We start from the raw sequence: 20,596 nt of genomic DNA on the forward strand, positions 1-20,596 counted from the left end.
CCATCTGTTGAGGTCACTGAGTGTGGCCGTTTCCAGGCAACCCCACACAGTTCACCGGTGCCTGGCATTTCTATCGATCCGCCCGTTTGGTTCAGTTTACACACAACTTTCTTTTCTTCAGTTTTTTTTTTTAAGTCTTTCAAATTTTGTAAATCAATTCGTCGGTGTCAGTGGCTGTGTATATACAGGCTAACTGATAAGTGCAATGTCCTGCACTAAACGCCAGTCTTACAGTTTTCAACTTTTCTCCTGCTGAAACAGGCGTGCTGAAATATACAGAAAAGAGCGGGTATGGGGATCACCGGCGGTGGGGAGTGAGAATGGGGAGGATGATTTAGACTAAACTGAACAGGCTCATAGACTTTACACCCGTTCCATGATAATTAATTTGAGGATCGAGGAGAGTGGATCTGTTTTTATGTCAACATTACCCCCCCCCCCCCCCCGCCCCCTCCTTCATATCAGTTAAGTTCACGAAGACTGAAGTGGACAGTAATCATTATGTCCGCGGAAAAGCTCCTACCCTCCAACTGAAGGCTTTACTGACTGACTCAGTGCCCCGGCCCTCCTCCTGATGACATGTGGGAAGAGAGAGAGAGAGAGAGAGAGAGAGACAGCGGAGACTGAGAGAGAGAGAGAGTCTAGAATTAGTTTCCCGGCAAGGATTATAAGTTTTAGTCTGAAGCCGGCCGATCCTCTAACTAGCCCTTGCCACTCCACACTGAAATAATCGAAACATATAAATGAAGCAGGAAAGACTGGCCCGAGAAGGTCGACTGTTAGGTGCCAAGTCTGCACTGACCCCGGCACAGTCCTGGGACTGGCAGTCATCCAACACTGACCAGGACTAATGGGTTGATGCGTAGCCGGACAGAAATACGACCCCCTCTTTTTTAAATAAAAATAATTAAAGCAGCTTTGATGTGGAGGATATGGACCAGTCCGCACAAGTTGATGCCTCATTGAAACTGAAACTAAACCTGAAACCGAGTGGCTGGTGCTCAACCGAGGGCGGCGGCAGGGGCAGTTAACGCAGATTCCACACAACGCATGCGCATTCTCCAGATCCGGTGTAAAGTGTCGAAGATGGCGGATTCCCTGACTGATGAACAACTCGTGGATGAATTGAAAAGCTATGGAGAGGTTATCATTTTGCCGATCAAGCCAAACAAACGGCCGATTCTGATGAAAAAGCTGAACCACTTGCGATCTCGAAATAGACCGCCGCAGGTAAAAGGAAAAGGCAAGCAGCCGGTGCAACGACGTCAGTTGAATTTGGAAGCTTTCAGTTCAGACGACAGTGAAAATGAGTTGGGTCCGACGCCAGGGCCTAGCCACTCTCCGGGTATTCCCGGGCGATCCTTGGATTCAGCTTCAAACAAAATCACTGAAGTGGTCACACGATCGCTCCGACGCAGACCCAATGTCAGTCCGCTAAGTGTAAGTGTTCGCGGCCGCAGAGAGTCCAATGAGTTACCGGCGAGACCAAGCAGCATGATGAATTTGTCACAGGGGTTGAGGGAACGTGTGCACGATGAAACTCTTGATAACAGACCCCAAGACTTACCAAGGAGCAGTGGCTATCGCTCACCAAGCCGATATCCTGAACTGTCGGGTTTGAGCCGCCGTTCAACATCTAGGGATACTTCATTCAGTGATCGAAGCACCATTCCATTTGAATCATCAGATTCAGACATTGAGGGCAGTTCGTATGAAGTGGAAAACAAGTCGGTGAACACATCATTCAGTTTTAATCGTGGTGGGCGCTCGCCCATAAGCAATCACATCAGCCCCAGCAGACAGCCCTTTGACACAAACCACACCCCCACCAGAAGCAGCACTGTTTCCCACGGAAGGTCAAGGCGACGTTTTTATCCAGAACATGTTTCCTTTGGTTTGGTTACGCTGGTGCTTGCCTTCTTCGTGGTAATATTCTTTGGCTATATGTTTGTGCGAAAAGAACTACTCATGGGCTGGTTCTTTACCGACACTTCACAACAGGGTGAGCATGAAGATAACATTTAATCTTCTGAAGTGGCAGGTTCACAGACCAAGGCTTTACTTGTGTGTAGTTTTGTTTGTTTACCAACATTAAGTATTCAAACAGTCATTTAAATGCCAATTATGTACTTAATTCAGTTGTTATCGTTAGTAATATTACTGTAGTGTTTGTGTTGTGTAAACAGAGTGAGTGTGTGTGTGTGTATGTGGGGGTGGGGGGATGGGGGTGGGGGGGATGGATGGAGGGAGGTAATTAAACTGTATTTGTCATAATTATTTTGTTGGTGTTTGGTATAAGAATAATTAGATGAAGTAAACTTGAAATTAAGTCAAAACATACAAAAAAATGAGTGTTTCAGTTGTTAACTTACTCAGTTATTGAGTATAATTTTGCCCTGTTAACCAAACTACTTTTTGCCCTGCATTATTCAGATTGCATAGATCTAGAATATTGTGTTCTGTGCTCAGTGAAGGGTTATGACTATGAGCTTGATCGAGGAATGGGTATATAAGGAGTTGTCCCATCTGACCTGAAGCTTGACTACATTATTTGGGGTTAATAGACTGCTAGAGAGTTCTGTGTTTACATGACTTATAGAGGCGTGTCACATGATCTGTGCTCTCAGAGATGATTGGCTCTCCGAAATTTCAAGCAACAAGGCAATCGAGAGAGGAAGAAAGTGTGAAACAGAAGGCTTCTTTCTTTGACTTTTTGCTTCATTTTTTGCTCTTTTTTATTGTGCATATATTGTACAGCTTGGTTTAGCAGTGGAGGCTATCAGCTGAAGAAATGGAGGACAGCACACGTTTGATACTTTTGCTTGTGTTGATCACCTTTGGCATTGTTTGCAATTTTTAGTAAAAGTTCGATACACATGCGCAAGATCCAAGATGGCCGCAGAACTCTCCAGCAGTCTATTCTGAAACCTAGCATCTCTAACTGGTAAACTATTGTGGCACAGGCTCAGCTTGAAATGGGTGTAATGCATCACCAGTGTACTGCTTTAAATGGGTTTTTTTTCTCTTTTTTTTTTTGTACAATGATTTATGACTGTCCTTGTTTGTGTGTGTTTGGGGAGTGCATTTTGTTCAAATGCTCTGTGCTAAAATAATTTACTAAATTTCTTGAAATGGTGATAAAGTGTTGAATTAGCCAAAGCCATGGGACTGAATATGATAAAAACTTAATGTTGAGTGGGTCATTAATGATAATGTGTTTATCAGGTAAGACAGAGAGGCCAGTGAAAGGGTAACTGGTAGGGAGAAAGCAAACGAAAGTACTTTATTTTTTTGGTTTAACAGTGTATATGGTTATCAGCTAGGACATTATCAATGCTTAAATAACTATTGTATTGCTAGTACTATCAAAACAAGGAAGTCAATGTTAGTTTAGTTATTCAACTTATTGTATTGCTAATACTATCAAAACAAGGAAGTCAATGTTAGTTTAGTTTTTGATACTATAGTATAATGATAGAAGCATGCAGTAGTGAAGTGTTGGGTTGGGGGATGAATAATTTTTAATGATGTTTGGTATCTTGTGTTCAATTTTTCCTTTTGATATTTACATATGTGTTCTATTTGTAAACGCCTATGGCATATTTTCAAGATTAAAATCTGTTCAAGATGAAAAGACAAAAAAGACTATAAATTCATATTTCTAAAATATAAAAAAAATGACATTTCTTCTTTAGTCATGATTACAAGAACATGAAATGAAGAGCATCCATTACAAGTGCTACTGCTAATAGCACAACTGAAATACATACTAGAATACATGCATGTAAAAATCTAAAAAGAAATATATTTTTTGTTACAGTTCGGAATGACAACTACCTGCTCTGTAGTGAAAACGCTATATCAGTAAGTATGCTTCTGCTCCTTGAATTCTTGATTAAACAAGTCGTTGAATATTTTTAAAAGGAAATTCTTTATTAATATTACATCAGTAATGAAAGAGTTCAGTTGTCATGTGTGATCCAAAGATTTGATTTGAAACAGGTTCATGTAAGAAATGGCTGTTGTTGTTTTTTTTAATATACGTGTCCATCAGTTATGTGGGTCATTGCTTTGAGAAGGGTGATTAAAGCACTGTTGAAGTCACTTTGTTTATGAAAGAATTGTTGCTAATTAAAATTTCATTTTGTAATTCAATATTAAACTTTTATGCTGGAATTGGTGAAACGAACCAGCTCCAGTCCTTTGGCAGTTTGGGATGAGGGTGGGGAGGGTTAGATTGTGATTAACAATTATATCCTGAGTTATGAAAAGTGAAGGATTGACTGTAACAGTCTGGAACATAGTGACATACATAACTGATACATGTATCATTGTATGTGTATGTGTTAAGTGTATTTTTGAATGTGAACAGCAAAACGTTTTTTAAACTGATGTAATATCACACTCACAGTTTGTTAAAATGTCTGTCTGTCACTGTGTCTCTCAGATTTCTTGTTGAAAATTTCCCGTATCCTGAGCAAAATAGCATTGATTTCATGCAGTTTAGTCTCCAACGAGCTCAGAAGCATCAACTTGGGACACTCTGCATAATCAAGCCGTTGGCAACAAAACACTACATCACACACAGAAAACTGAGATTGTACCTGCTTGGATCCAGAGGAAGAAGTCTTTTACAATTGTTGCTTTGTTTGTTTAGGTTTCAGGCAACTGTTACAAAGAGGAGGAAGTGCAGCAAGCTAGTGTTTTGATCAAAGACTTGTATGCTGATCTCAGTGCCAAAAAAGGTGAGTGACACAGTTACAATGGATCCACTCAAGTGCTGTAATAACATTTAGCAGATTTGTCTTTATCATCTTTTATCAAAAGTTAAAACAAACAAACAAACTAGAAACAAATAATACAGATTTATGTTATCCGAAGCAATCTTTTTTTCTTTCCTTTTTTTTCATTATGAAAGTGGGAAAGGGGAAGGCAGTGGTATAATTTTGCCCATATTGGTTGGGGTTTGAAACATCAGCAAGATATGACATGGATAACCAGCCACTGTGACAAAGTGGTAAGCGTTATGGACTGACAGCAGGGAGGACGCAGGTTTGAATGTGCAGACCTGCTTGTGCCTGAACCACCTTTGTGTGTATACGCAAGCAGAAGATCAAATACGCACGTTAAAGATCCTGTAATCCATGTCAGCGTTTGGTGGGTTATGGAAACAAGAACATACCCAGCATGCACACCCCTGAAAATGGAGTATGGCTGCCTACATGGCGGGGTAAAAACGGTCACACACGTAAAAGCCCACTCGTGTACATATGAGTGAACGTGGGAATTGCAGTCCACGAATGATGAAGAAGAATACCAGCGGAGGTGGGTTTTTCGGCCTGTGGCTGGCTCCTGCCCAGAGTTGAGTGTGCTGTGGGGGAGACTGGGACCATACATTTGAATATCATCCACTTGAGCCAGTTGAGGGGTGCGTCTTTGGGTGTGTTGCTCTAATTTCCTGACCAGTACTGAAAATACCTGTTTCTCTCAGGTCTGGTTGACAACAGGATATCATTGTGACAGGAAGCGTAGAACACAGCCTTGTCACATAGTCCCAGACCAAAATGGACAGATCTCCATAGCATCATCATCATCATCATCATCTTCATCCTCCTCCTCCTTTATCATCAGTATAAACAAAAAAGTCCCAAGGTCTGTGGCCTTTCATGCCCTGCTGTAATGGTGACCAGTTTTGATGCCCCTCCACTGCTGTGTTTGGGGTGAGTCCTGTCAATGCCTTCAGTGTTGGCAGATTAATGGGGCTGTTGTTGGAGGGATGTGGTGGTGGTCTCCACTCTGGGGGAGACTTTCAGTCTGGCTCTGCAACTAAGCCATTATTGTCGTCCGTAGAGGGCTTAGCAGGTGGTGTCCTAAGTACGTTGAATCAGAACAGGCACCACTGAACACCACCAAAGTGACTCAGCAGCAGTGCAGGGCCTCCTGCTGATCTAACATCAATGGTTTCCTGTGGACTGCTGATACTGGGACTGTGACAAACGAACCACGTGTGTGGCCATGTATGGGGGACTTGGAATGAGCGGCATGGGAGTAATGCCATTGAAATGGTGCAGATTATGGGGCAGCAAAAAAAGAAGAAAAAAGAAAAAGATATGATATGGAAGCTCTGGAAAGACGATAACCAGCTGCAACTCCACCATGACTGCTGATATGACATGGACAGAAGCTAGGAAGCGTTCAGCAGTTAGCATACCTGGGATCATTATCAATAATGGAGGATCCAAACCAGAAATCCTATAACGGGTAGCGAAGACAACATCAGCACTGCCCAGACTGAAACCTGTATGGAAAGACAACAACATCTCCATGAAACGAAACATCAGACTCCTGTGTACACTGGTTATATTACATCTTCCTGTGTGCATGGAGACATGGACCCCGACTCAGTAACTGTGGATTTGTGAAGAAGAATTCATGGCATGGAAATAATGTTTTAACGCAAGATACTTAACATCAGATACATTGATCACATAACCAGTGAACAAGTGCACCAAACCATAAGCAGCACATTGGACCTTAGGTAGATCTAATGACATCTGACTAGAAAATAAGTTATGTTGCTAGAGAATGATAACAAGAGCCAGTGACTGTGCTAAAACAATTATCCAAAGAACTGTTGTGGGAGGGACGTGGAGGGAAAGATGGAAAAAATGATTGCTGGACTGACATGTATCTTTGCAGAATGGACAGGAAAACAATTTGCAGAGACCCAGGCTTTGATAGTTTGAAACACAACTGACATACCTGGAGGAATTTGGTGAATACTAGCAAAGTAGTTCATCTGTGTAGTGCCTCAATGAGTGAATGACTCTTCACAGATTTGAGGGAGAAGAAGAAGAAGATACTAGGTGGTGAAATAGGTGACACAGTTTTCAGGTTTATCTGGCCTCCAATTCATGCCAGTGTGCAGTTGATCTTGGCAACATGTAAAAATCTGCTTTAAAAAAAAAAAAAAAAAATTATGTTAAAGCTTCCCGAGAGAAAAAGAAGAATGAACAAAAGCAAGAGGGAGTGAAGTAGATAAGGTCAAAACTCCATGAAAAAAAAGCAGGTGAATGATGTCTCCAAGGAAGAGAGAGATTGTTTTCTCCACGTGTGTCATCAATTATTACCGAAACTTAGCTGAAGTCATTTATAATGTGAATATCTTGATCAGAGGGAAGAAAAATAAGAAAAAGAAAAGAACACCCATGTTTAGATGTTGCTGTGGAGATTGTGTGTAAGTAATGGTGTTGTATATTTGTAGTTGATAGCCTTGTTGATTGAGGAGATTGTTGATGGTGGCCTGCAGGGAAGGTGGTGTGTGGAGAGATGGAGGAAAAGGAGCAGCGTAAACTGGGGAAAAACCTTCTGAAGGAGCTCCAGCACAGAAATGGACTGGTAAATGGCCATCACTTTCTGTTGCTTTTTAATGACCTGATCTTCTTTTTGTCTGTCTGTCTGTCTCTCCCTTTCTGTTTCTCTCTGTCTCTTTTATTTTTTCTTTTATTTTCATAAGTAACTGGAAAACTTCTGACGTTCTGTTTAGTATTCAGTCACAAGATAACTTTGGAAGTTGCATGATAATCAGTATGTGTTGACAATGTGTGTTTCATGACAGATAATTTTGGAAGTGGTTTGTATAGTTGAAAGATGATTTGATACATTTATGGTTACAAGATAATTTTAGAATAGGTTTTTGTGGTACAAGATATTTTTTGAAGACTCATATGGTTACAATATGTTCTTGGAAGATCTATACAATATGCTGAATTTTGAAAATGTCTTTAGTTACGAGAAAAAAATTGGAAGATTTGTGTTTTAAAGATAAAATATGGAAATGTATGCAGGTGACAAATCATTGTGGAAGACATGTCACAATGTGTAGTTACAAGAAAACTATGAAATGTGTATGTGGGTGATAAGATAATTTTGGATTGTATATATTCTGTGTCAAGAGAGCATGGAAGACATAAATGGGGGCTAAAAATAAAAGCAGAACATGTAGGAACAGCTGACAAGGACAGTAGAAGACCATGTCAAACCATGTAGAAAATGCAGGTTCTTGATGATGTGAGATGCATTCCTGTCGAAACTGATCATGAGTGTGTCAGATATTTTTGTGGTACAAACAGGGTGCAGAGAGACTGTACAACTGCTGTGTAGACCTCATCATCGCCAACCCTCGCTGGAACCTCAGGTCGGTGTTGCAGCATTCACATTATTTGTTGATTTGATGGACTGGTGCATGGTTAGGATGGTAAATGCTCCGGACAGGTGAAGAGTGAAATTCCCAGTTTACAATAGCTAGTACTTTAGGGGGTAGGTTTGAGACTGACAGTTTAAGGTTGTGTGTAAGAACCAGCAACAGCAATTCCATTAAGTCACATCATGATGTATCTGTATGTATGGAATGGAACAGAATGGTTTATTCATGTATAGGCCTCAGCCCCAGGTGAAGGGGTTAACATGTATCTGTATGTATGCATTTTCAGAAAATGTTCATTGTTAGCAAAACAGCCTTTCGTTGTTGCTGTTTTGCTTAATTTGTTGAGTTAAGGTGTTTAACATCAAAATAGAGTTTGCTTTAACTTTTGTAAATCTATAACAGACAGTATGTGTGTGTGTGTGTGTGTGTGTGTCTTTATTTTCTTTTGGGTGGAAAAGCAACAACCCAACAACACCCACACTGTTTTGAAGACTGAATCAAGTGAATGTCCACAAGACCTTTAATCAGTTATAACCTTATTTTCTGAAGAAAAAAAATCACCCCCCAAAACGACAACTTGAGGCAGCATTGGGGGTTGATAGAATGATAATAATAAGAAGAAGAATGATAATAAACAGTGTTATCACAATTGTAATAAAACTTATGAAAGGAACTTAGGCACACACACACACACACACACACACACACACACACACACACACACTGACATATGCACACACACACACACACACACACACTGACACACACACACAGACACTCACACTCACACTCACTCACACACACACATGCACGCACGCATGCACACACACTGACACACACACACGCATACACACACATGTGCGCACGCATGCACGCACACTGACACACACACAGAGTTCAGGAGACAAAGTGGCGGTGAGCACAGTGCAGTGTGTGTGCTGTGTTGCTGCGTGCAGGGCCCTGATAGAGGATGGCAGCGAGGCCCACAACATTTCCCAGGTGGTGTACCTGGAGTCTGCCGTGGCCTCCATGGGGCTGCTGTGTCGCCTGCAGCGCTCCTTCTCCCGCGTCCTGTGGAGCCTCTTCATCCTGCTGGCTGGTCAGTGTGGTGCCTCACCCCTGATCCCCCCCCCCCCTCCTTCCCTCCCCCCCAGCACCTCCCACACAGATAGACAGGCCAACAAAAACGATGATGATGCAGAGTGTGTATTTGGTGTGTGTGTGTGTGTGTGTGTGTGTCAGTGTGTGTGTGTGTGTGTGTGTGTTGTCTGCTGTGCAGGCATGAGACTGTTTCTTGTTGCTTCTATCTCTGCGTGTTTGATGGTGGGTTGTGCTGTGAATACATAACTTAGGTGTGGAAGGTTTTATGCACCCTGTATAAATCATGTTCGTTCATTTGTTCAGCGTATTCACACAGATGAGTGCAGAAATTATTGACAAATGTGATTTTTTTGTTTTTGTTTTGTAAAGACAGGCAAGCACCCACTTGACATGGGCATGCACTCACACAGACAAGCACATACATGCAAATGCAGAGAAGGGGTAAGAGAGAATGGTGGAAGGCGTAGAGAGGGAGAAGAGAAGGGTTAATTGAGAATGGAGGCATTTTGTGTGTATGTGTGTGTGACAGGGGTGGGCAGCCTGTGTATGGTGCTGCTGATGCTGTGGTGGCGCATCCAGGCCAAGGAGCAAGAGGAGAAGGCAGTGTACGCCATGGTGGAGCAGATCATTGGTCAGTCTGCTTGTCCGGGCTTTAGCTGTTTGTCTATGGTCTTTTTGTTTGGTTTTTTTTTGTTGTATGTGTCTCTCTGTCAGGTTTTTTGTTGTTGTGTGTGTCTCTCTGTCAGGTTTTTTGTTGTTGTGTGTGTCTCTGTGTCAGGTTTTTTTGTTGTTGTGTGTGTCTCTGTCAGGTTTTTTGTTGTTGTGTGTGTCTCTCTGTCAGGTTTTTTGTTTATTTCGTTTTATGGGGGGGTGGGGGGGGGGGGGTGAAACTTCACTTACTTTCTGTTTCTCTCTCTCTTTTTTTATTATTTTTTTTAAAATATATATTAATTCATTGTTTGGCTGACTCAGAACAACCATCATAAATTATGTCCACATGCATATTGATTGTACAGAATTTTATCCTGCAAATATGCTGCACATTGCCCCCCCCCAAAAAAAATACTGCTCAGAATATTCCAGAACACGCCCTGCACTTAACAATTTTTTTTTTTTTTAACATGAAATATCGGTTGAGTCACAAAGTATTTGATAACATTTCTTGTAAAGGAGCCATAGCCAGATTGGTTAGGCAATGGATTTCTGACCTAGTGATCCAGATTTTAGGCTTGGTTTAACTCTATGGAGATGTAGTTAAATAGTTCATGTAGTTTTGCTGCGATCGGCCATTTTGGTCATATTTGAAAAATTCAACACATTTTCACACAGAGACAAAGACATACAAATTATATATCACTAGAAAGTTTACTATCTCTTCTTTTAAGATTTTGAAACAGTTTTTTCATTACATGCTGCTAAATATTTTTAAAAATATTTTAAATTATGTCACTAAATACTGAATAGGTATACTGTGTTCACCAGGAATGTCATATCCATCAGCTAATCCACACAGAAGAATAAGATGAATTTTTCCCACAGTAAAGTTCCCTGATTCTCATTAATCAGTTTGAAGTCATATATTGCACAATAAACTGTTAAAAAAATAAAATAAGATAAAAGATCAGAACACTGGAAAAACAGAAAATGCAAAACTAACCATCACTTGAAAAAACAAAAAACAACCCCCCCCCCACCCCCCCCACCCCCCCCACCCCCCATTTACACATTTCTGCTGCAGCTAAATCATTATTTAAGTACACATACTTAACCGTGACCCAACTAGTGCAGACTCCAGCAGGGGTCTGACATTCCTGTCCTGTGCAAACTACTATCCGCCTATGCGGAGAAAAAGAGAGCAACTACGGCCGATAACCTCCCGGAAGTAGGTAACCTCCCCTTTGTCCCGCTAGTCATTACTTGCTGTAGTCCTTGACTGTGTGAAACACAAAGCATGGAACAGCACAGAGGGGCACTTTACACTGTTTGCACATGATAGTGGTGGATTTTTTGGTGTTCAATGTCTGATCCTTCTTGTGTCAAACGTTAACCACCTCACACAGAGAGTGCGTTCACTGCGCCGCCATCTTTGTTGTGTAAGAGCTGACCTTGGGACCCGGTCAAGAAAGATCGAGAAAAAAGCCTTTTATGCGATTCACGGCTGAAGGGAAAGAACTCAATTTTTCCAAGACTGGTCCCTCAAGAAGCCTGATTAGTTTCTCTTTAATTGAACACTGCTGAGTGTATGAAAAAAAAATTGTTGAGATCCGTCGTATCTTATGCTTCGGCACATCATTGTGAGCAGGCGGAGCGCCGTTTTTAGCTGCGGCGCATCTCCAATGAGTTAAGCATGCTGTTTTGTCCACGTGGGAAAGGCGCTTTCCTCCGATTTTCCTCACACCACCCAGGCATGAAGGCGTGCCTGACTTGGGTTGTGGCAGATTACAGCGGCAGGAGGGGATTGGGTCCTGCTTTCCAGTTTGAAGACCCTTGACACAGTGAATATAAATGCCCTGCCCTTATGGTCATGAAAGGCTATAGGACCCTTTATTTAGTGCCCATTATGCCCTCTGGCATGTACGGCAGCAGCCTAGAACCCCCCTGAAAATGAAGTATGACTGCCTACATGGCAGGGGTAAAACGGTCATTCACGTAAAAACTTGTGTACTTACTAGTGAATGTGAAAGTCGCAGCCCACAAACATAGAAGAAGAAGAACTGGGACTGCGACAGACGAACATGGGTGTGGCTGTGTATGGGGGGGACTCAGAATAAGTGACCTGGGAGTAATGCCCTTGAAACGGTGCAGATGATGGGGCAGCAGCAAAAAAAAAAAAAAAAAAAAAAGAAGAAGGAGAAGCAACACAGGACCCTTTAACTTAAAGAGGGGAAAGGTGCTATTATGGTGTGTATGTAAAAAGAGCACTGACTTGGACAGTGCCCTGTGTTTCAGACATGCTGAAGGAGCAGCACGAGTTTGCTCAGAACGAAGACACCACGGAGCAGTCAGGTCTGGCCGTCCAGCATGTGCGAGACCAGCTTCTGCCTCCTGCCAGGAGGTGGGTGGGTGCTTGTGGGGTGGGGGGGCAGGGATGTCCTCTGGTGTATGTGGGTGTTTATGTGTCCCCTTGTGTGTATGTGTGTGAGTGTGTGCGTGTGTGTGTGTGAGTGTGTGTGTGAGTGTGTGTGTGTGTGTGTGTGTTAGTCCCCTTGCGTGTGTGTGTGTGTGTGTGTTTTAATTTCCAACATGTGAGTGTGTATTTTCCAGTGTGTGTGTGTGTGTGTGTATGTGTGTGCTCCTAGGTCAATAAAATGCTTAGAATGATGAGTAATGTCAGAAGAAATACATTCTTATTTTTGATTTAAAGAGTTATATGTTCCTGTCTGCATTTCTTCTTTCTGTAACTCTAAAGTCTTACTCTCTGTCAGTCTTATGTGTTCATTGTCCTTCTTTCCCTCCCTTTCTCTCTGTTTTTCTGTTCTTTTTCTGGTTCTGTGCTAAGGATAGACGTGCACACAAGAATACATGTCTGTACATAGAAGAGGATGGCTGTGGCTGACTTTGTTCCCGTAGAGGGTTGCTTTGGGAACACACAGCCTGGGCTGACACCCAGTGAGCTTCTTGGTTTACATCATTGCCATGCATTGTGAAGCAGTGCCCAACAAGGGAGTGAGCGTTCATGGGTTTGAGTCCTTTTATGGACTGGCAATTTTTAATCCCCTAGACCGTGAGGGGTGGTCTGGGTGCTAGCCATTTGGATGAGACTGTTAATGGAAGTCCTGTGTGCAGCATGCACTTAGCACATGTGAAAGAACATAGGGCAATAGTATTGTCTCTATCTCCGTTTCATAGAATAATCCACTTTATACCAAAACAAATGCACTCGGATACAGGCGGAAGAAGAAGAAAAATATAAGTGGTGCTATACTGAGGGGACATGCTCTCTCCAGGGAGAGGAGTTAGAATTTCACACAGAGAAATCTGTTTGTCACAAAAAGTAATGCAATACAGCATGGTACAACTTCGTGACGTGTCCTGTGTACCAGGAAAGCCATGCAGAAGATCTGGCACAAAGCGGTCAAGTTCATTGAAGCGAACGAGTCACGTGTTCGTTTGGAGACCCAGGTCATAGAGGGAGAGGAGTTTGCAGTATGGCGCTGGATTCAGGTAGTGTGTACAGCATGTTTACAGTCAGGGAAAAGCACTGGGCTGGGTTTCATCAGCCATCTTAGCTAAGAGTGTTCTTAATGCCAAGCAAACTTTGTGCTGCTAAGATCGCTTATGCAACCTAGCCCTGAGCACACAAGACTTTTTCGTATATCTGAAAGAGAAATTAGGATGATTTTTTGACAAATGAAAGAAACATGAAAGAAAACTTATTGGTACGGAAGATGTATGTCTAAATGATATTGCATTTTCAGTTTTGTTTTTTTATTTTCCTTTTTCCGCATTGAACTGCTATCAGTTCTTAAAAATGTTATTTGCATTGACTTATGCCTTTCAAGTTTCAACTGAATTTTTTTAAAAATATACAGGATTTCATATACTATTCATTTTCAGTTTTCCTTCTATTGCAAACATAAATAGATAAATATGGTTTAGGTTTGGAGATAAAACTGGCTCATTCAAGAAATAAAAAGGTGCATGCATGTGCACACACTTACACACACACTAACACACACACACATACACACCCACACCTACATCCCCTCTCCCCTGACCCCCACACACAACACAGCACACAGCATGCACACACACACACACTCTTTCTCTCTCTTTTTTCTTTTTCTCTCTCTCTCTTTCACACACACACACACTCACAGACAGCACAACACACATTAACGCGCAGGTGAAAAAAGTAAGCTTCCAGACATAGAAAATGGTTCCCCCCAAACCACTGTATGAGGGTTGTTAGAAAGGCACTGGTGATCAGTACATTTCTGTGTTGCAGGCTGTACCCAATGGAGGAAAGGTGTGGCAAGGCCAAGGTAAGTCACTAAAAACTCTTGGACAAGTCCTGGATTTTTCAAGAGCTGTCAACCATAATCTCGCTTTTAAGTCTGCAAAAATCTGAACAAACAAAACAAACAAAACAGAACAAAAACAAACAAACAAATAAACAAACAAAAAAAAAACAAAGGGAAAGAGAATGGGAAAAGGAAACAGAAAGTGCTAACACTTGCTGACCACTCTGAAAACCTGATAGCAGTCAATAGCACACTGCTGTCTTCAATGTGGAGGATTTCCCACGAATTATTTCCCTTTACCTCTGCATTGGAGCATGGCTGCCTACATAGCAGGGTCAAAACGGTCATACACGTAAAATCCCACTCATGTAAATAGGAGTGATCTTGGGAGTTTCAGCCCATGAAGGAAGAAGAAGATTTCCCTTTATACTTGGTTGTGATGTGACAATGACAGTTTACTCTTGTCTGTCGTGCATGTTGACTTGTAATGTGGGTTGTTGTTGTTTTTTTGTTATGCGCTTTAACAGTAGCATCTGCCAAAACATATTCCAGCAATATTGATCATATATTACTTAATAAAGTCCTCAAAATTTTCGAACATTGCTCAGGAAATGTTGATTTTTTTCTTTTGAGAAACCTGTAGGCAGTATGGACTGTATGCACACGGCAGTGTCACCTGTGTGTGTGTGTGTGTGTGTGTGTGTGTGTGTTGTGCAGCCTTTGGGGAACACAATGACAACAACCCCTCCACAGCCATCTACAGCCCTACCCCCTGCCTCAAGATCAGAAACATGTTTGACAAGGAGGTGTAAGTACCTGCTGTATTTTTGTATGGTTGAAGAGTTCAGATGCTGTCAGGTTGATATTTTATACCAAAGTCACTGTGAGATTGAGCTGTGAGAACCCAAGAATCGAACTGTTTGAGTGTGGTGAATAAACTCTTGACCTACAGGATATGACTGATCTAGTGAGTTATGTTGAAGGATACTTTTCGCCAAGTGATTTATCTGAAGTGTTGAAGGATGTCACTGACTTAGTAAGTTATGTTTAATTATTGTTGCTCTGGTGTCTTGTTGCTTGCATTCTAAGCGAGTATATCACCTGATTATTTCTGTCTGGGTTTGTTAATGCTCTGGCGTGAGTTGCAGTGTCAAACTTTATCCTTCATTGATTTTTTTTAAAAACAGCACAGCAAGCGGTATTAACCCTTTGAGCCCTGAGTTCCTGAGCAATTTTAACCCTTCTGCCTGAGCTCCTGAGCCAAAATTTGCAAATAATTGGTATTAAACCCTTTGAGCCCTGACCACCGCTTTACCGGTGGCAGAGAAAAATGACATAATGCCCAGCCACCGGTTGAGCGGTGCATAAACACTTGAAGCATGCTGAGTCTGAACCTGGCCCGTCAGGGCAGAAATCAGGGACAAAATGTGCGAGAAAACAACTGTACACAACACAGCAAGTAATTGATATGCTTGATGATTTATCAGAAGTAGAGTATGACATTGACTACTCTGATAGTGAGGTGGAATTCGAATCGGATGATTTTGCTACAGATAGTGATGTTGAAAATGAAACTGAGCATGCAGAATCAGTTGATCAAAGGAGGCGTGTCAGGTTGAGACTCTGCACGCTTCATGGTAGAAATCGATCTTTTTTATCCAAAGCACATGCACAAAACAGAGAAAAGGCGCGGCAATATTGGTACTATGTTCGCTGACGTCAGAATATTACGGTTTTTCTGATTGGCTCTTCAATATAAGTCAAGCAATAGCAAAACACGACACAAGTGTTTACGCACCGCTCAACCGGTGGCCAGGCATAATGCCACCCCTCCCCACCACCGGTAAAGCGGTGGTCAGGGCTCAAAGGGTTAAAAGTTGTATGAAATAACTTCTCTCCTTCTCCCGTTTCTCTACTTTATGATACTTTCATTCACTCACAGTTGTCTGTTTGTTTCTCTGTTAATGGACAATATCTATGCATGCATGACTTTAGTACTGAATTAGTGTTTGCATTTGTGTTTTGATTGCTCTCGTGTACTTTCTGTTGGTGTACCTGTTTGTCCCTCTCATCTTTCGCTCCATACCCATACTCGTTATTTACTATGTTGTCGATAAACACAATGAAGGAGAGCAAAGAATAAGGTAACCGCTGCCATGTACTGACAAGTGCACTTTCAGTGGTATATGTAAGTGAATACATTAGCGAATTATAACCGTAAATGCATTGTATAAATAACCAGGTACACAAAATCTGAGAATAAGTAAATACATGATATCACTAACTAACACATAAGAATTGTCGAAAGATGTCACTGAAATAACGACCTATGCTAAAGCTTTAAAGGATGTGATTAATCAAGTGAGTTAGTAAATTGTTGAATGAGGTGGCTGACGTTGTGATTTATTTGTATTTGTATTTCTTTTTATCACAACAAATTTCTGTGTGTGAAAGTTGGGCTGCTCTCCCCAGGGAGAGCGTGTCGCTATACTACAGCGCCACCCATTTAAAAATTTTGGTACTTTTTCCTGCGTGCAGTTTTAATTGTTTTTCCTGTCGAAGTGGATTTTTCTACAGAATTTTGCCAGGAGTAACCCTTTTGTTGCCGTGGGTTGTTTTGCGTGCGCTAAGTGCATGCTGCACACGGGACCTCGGTTTATCATCTCATCTGAATGACTTTATGCATAAAGTGTTGAAGGATGTGACTGATCTCGTGAGTTTACAAAGTGTTGAGATATATCTCTGACCTAGTGAATTATCATAAAGTGTTGAAGGATATGGCTGACCTAGTGAGTTAACAAATTGTTGAAAGATATGAGTGACCACGTGAGTTAACAAAGCATCGAAAGCCTTGACTGACCTGGTGAGTTACACAGAGCATTGAAAGATGTGCACGACCCAGTAACCCACATAGAGTGTTGAACAAAGTGATGATGATTGTGATGGTGGTGGTGGTGGTGGTGATGGTGATGATGATAATGATGGTGATAATGATGATGATGATGACGATGGTGGTGGTGGTGGTGGTGGTGATGATGATGATGATGATGATGATGATATCATGATGCTGATGATGGTGATGACGATGGTGGTGGTGGTGGCAGGGAGAGTGAGGAGGGATGGGAGGAGAGCGTGAAGGACGCCCTGCTGGAGAAGTGTCAGGACATCAAGAGTCTGGTGCACATCTACGTGGACACCAAGTCTAAGGAGGTCAGTGCTCTCCCCTGCACCCTCTCCCTCTGTGAGGCTGATGTGTGATTTAGCCTTTCTTTGTGGCCGGACACAAGTGGTGATTTGTCGTCAGCATTAACTGATGATGTTGAGAGGGTCACAGATGTTTTGTAAGCCTGAATGTTTTGATATTGATTGGTATTAGTTCTGTACATGTTTGTGTGTTGGTTTTCTTTTGTTTTTGGCATTGTGTGTATGTTTGCTTTGTGTGTGTTGTGTGTGTGTGTGAGTGTGTACATGTGCGTGTATGTACGCGTATGTTTGTGTTTGTGTGTGTATGTGTGTGTGTGTGTGTGTGTTTACATTTATGTATACTGTGTGTATGTGTGTGTGCATATACATGTGTGTGTGCATGTACATGTGTGTGTGTGTGATAGTGTGTGTGTGCTAGATAGTGTGTCACATGTCAGAGTGGGGGGGTACCCGTTATGCCGCCGTCCCGTTATGCCGCCGTCCCGTTATGCCGCCAACCCGCTATGCCGCTATCCCGCTTTATTCCCTTTCGCTTTTCATCACATGCGCGTGAAAAGTGATATATGACAGTAGCAGTTTTCACGAATGACGTATATTATGATGTAAACACTGAATGACACTAAAACTCGCCATTTAGAGGCGGGCTCGTGCAAATGCAAACTAAATGATAAAAAATATGTATTCAGGACAAATGTAATACTTTCAATTTTCTACATTTTTAATGAGAAACAAAACCAATAGCAAGCAAAAAGAAAATAGTGTGCTAGAAACGAATTTTAAAGGAAAGTTTCTTGTACAGATCATTTCTCCACTAGTATCTATAGCCCAAAACAAGGAAATGGCGGAAACAATCTTCCAATGTACTGCAAATGTAAAATTCCCTGGTACCGAAAGGGAATAAAATCATATTACCGCAGACCCATTGTCAAACAATCTCTCTCTCTCTCTCTCTCTCTCTCTCACACACACACACATACACACACACAGACACATACCCAATCACACTCAAAAAGAAATAAAAGATCATAACAACCAATGTTTGTCCCAAACAAACTTTTTTGTGACAAAAGACAATCCGTAAACGGGTCGGCACAACGGGTCGGCGGCATAGCAGGTCAGCGGCACAACGATACGCTCCCGTCAGAGTGTGTGCGTGCATGATGCTGCAGAACCTTGATTGGTCAGGGTGTGTGCTGTGTGCTGTGTTGCAGGGCTGTGTGTATGTGAAGTGCAACAGCAAAGAGGCAGCAGGCAAAGTGCGGCTAGCCCTGCACGGCTGGTGGTTTGACGGTCAGTCCACTCTCTCTTTCTCCTTCTCTTGACTGAGTGTGGCTGGGGAGACTGCTAGCTTTTGATGGATTGGTTAGTCTGCTTGGCAAACTGGAAGAGAACTGGCTCAGTTATGTGGTAGAGTCAGAAGCTGTGCAGGTTTGGGGGAGGGAGAGGTGGGGACAGGGTGGTGGTGTTGAGGGGTTAGTCTGTGCATTATGTTTAGGGGTCTTAGGAAGTTGAGAGGAGGATGTTGATGAGAATTTCATTGGTTAGTCAAAATTGGGGATTTTTTGGGAGAGAGGATGGGTGGAAATCTTTCATGTCATACACTGTACTGCAGCTACTTTATCACAGATTGTGTAGGGCGTATATTTGTTGGTGAAAATAACTGATAATGAAGCAGTACTGTGTCACCCTCCCCTCGCCACATCCTCTGCATGAATGTTACAAAAAAACAAAAACAAAAAATAAACTGACAATTGTCCAGTTTTGGAAAATTGTAAAATCATCCTTTTTGGGTTTGGCTTCAGGAGTGACTTGCTCCTCTGATTCCATTAACAGATAGCTTGTGACATTCAGGAACATTTTTTTCTGCGCTTTTTCCTCACATATGACTCCAAGCACTTTATGTGTATAAATGTCTAACTGTAAATGATAAATCAGTTTACATACTCACTGTCAACCAGACATGATGACTCCTCTCATCCAGTTCATTTGTATAAGCACACAGAGAGGTTATTATTATTATTATTATTATTGATACTCACATTGTGCCTGTCTTTGATCAGAGACCAAACTCATGTATCCACACACTTGACACGGGTTATTATCATCAGTGATACATAGGGCTTAACTTTGATCAGAGACCAAACTCCTAGCATTTTGCAAACACAGAGTCATTCACATAACAGGCTGCCTACATGGATAGAGTCGACTGACAGGTGCATTTAGATGCTCATCATTGGCTTCCTGTCATTCAGTCAGGTTTTGATCACGCACACATACACAAGTATGACCCACTGACAACTGCCTTTAGATGCTCATCACTGGTTTCCTGTGTCGTTCAGTCAGGTTTCAGTCACACTCACACATACACAAGTACGGTGTTGTATCCACACACTTGACTCAGGTTATTATCATCAGTGATACATAGGGCTTAACTTTGATCAGAGACCAAACTCATAGCATTTTGCAAACACAGAGTCATTCACATAACAGGCTTACACACTTCGTCTAATATCACTTACAGTGAAAAGATGTTAAACTAAAGAACGAATGAACGAACAAGTACGGTGGGCTGTGTGGCGTTATGAATGTTAAGGTAGACCAGGTGCCGTGTGTGTGGGTGACGGAGGTGTGGTGGTGACGGTGTGCAGGTCGCCTGGTGACGGTGAAGCACCTCAAGGTGGAGCACTACCACAACCGCTGGCCCGAGGCCAAGTTTGCCTGGCGCCCCCTGCAGCCCTCCACCAACCAGATGCGCTCCCTGGCCCAGCCCTACTACCGCTCCTCCCTCGAGATGACGTAGAGCACCCCACCCAGCACCCCACCCCCACCCCGCCATGCACTGCTTTATGCCAATCTGTTGTTTTTTGTTTGTTTGTTTTTGTTTTTTTTTACCTCACCCCCACCCCCAGCCCCACATAGGAAGGAGAGGATTGGGCCCTGCCTTCCTGTACCAAGCCCTAGACATAGTGGATAGGAATTCACTGTCTTCCTGTACCAAGCCCCTAGACACAATGGATAGGAATTCACTACCTTCCTGTACCAAGCCCCTAGACACAGTGGATAGGAATTCACTGCCTTCCTGTACCAAGCCCCTAGACACAGTGGATAGGAATTCACTGCC

At 42.3% G+C, this 20,596-nt stretch overlaps 2 protein-coding genes across 2 annotated transcripts; both read left to right on the forward strand.

The window, feature by feature from the left end:
* The first annotated feature begins 1,086 nt into the window (after positions 1–1,086).
* Positions 1,087–6,932, forward strand: LOC143300023 (uncharacterized). Its single transcript, XM_076613579.1, has 4 exons — positions 1,087–2,002; positions 3,821–3,864; positions 4,658–4,745; positions 6,922–6,932. Exons 1-4 carry the CDS (start codon positions 1,087–1,089, stop codon positions 6,930–6,932), a joined length of 1,059 nt encoding a protein of 352 aa, XP_076469694.1.
* A 381-nt stretch (positions 6,933–7,313) lies between these two features.
* LOC143299867 (inner nuclear membrane protein Man1-like) lies at positions 7,314–20,326 on the forward strand. The gene is made up of 11 exons (XM_076613359.1): positions 7,314–7,398; positions 8,133–8,197; positions 9,163–9,305; positions 9,837–9,938; positions 12,257–12,362; positions 13,351–13,471; positions 14,256–14,292; positions 14,989–15,079; positions 17,376–17,481; positions 18,687–18,765; positions 20,124–20,326. Exons 1-11 carry the CDS (start codon positions 7,330–7,332, stop codon positions 20,273–20,275), a joined length of 1,071 nt encoding a protein of 356 aa, XP_076469474.1. The 5' UTR covers positions 7,314–7,329; the 3' UTR covers positions 20,276–20,326.
* The last annotated feature ends 270 nt before the right edge of the window (positions 20,327–20,596 follow it).

Source organism: Babylonia areolata, chromosome 25 (genome assembly GCF_041734735.1).
Source record: "Babylonia areolata isolate BAREFJ2019XMU chromosome 25, ASM4173473v1, whole genome shotgun sequence".
In the NCBI taxonomy this organism is placed as follows: domain Eukaryota; kingdom Metazoa; phylum Mollusca; class Gastropoda; order Neogastropoda; family Buccinidae; genus Babylonia; species Babylonia areolata.

Coding starts and splice junctions, on each gene's coding strand:
- LOC143300023 (XM_076613579.1), top strand. CDS start 1,087: ATGGCGGATTCCCTGACTGATGAACAACTCGTGGATGAATTGAAAAGC. Junction 2,003..3,820: donor TACCGACACTTCACAACAGG/GTGAGCATGAAG, acceptor TTTTTGTTACAG/TTCGGAATGACAACTACCTG. Junction 3,865..4,657: donor GTAGTGAAAACGCTATATCA/GTAAGTATGCTT, acceptor TTGTTTGTTTAG/GTTTCAGGCAACTGTTACAA.
- LOC143299867 (XM_076613359.1), top strand. CDS start 7,330: ATGGAGGAAAAGGAGCAGCGTAAACTGGGGAAAAACCTTCTGAAGGAG. Junction 7,399..8,132: donor TCCAGCACAGAAATGGACTG/GTAAATGGCCAT, acceptor TGGTACAAACAG/GGTGCAGAGAGACTGTACAA. Junction 15,080..17,375: donor AACATGTTTGACAAGGAGGT/GTAAGTACCTGC, acceptor TGGTGGTGGCAG/GGAGAGTGAGGAGGGATGGG.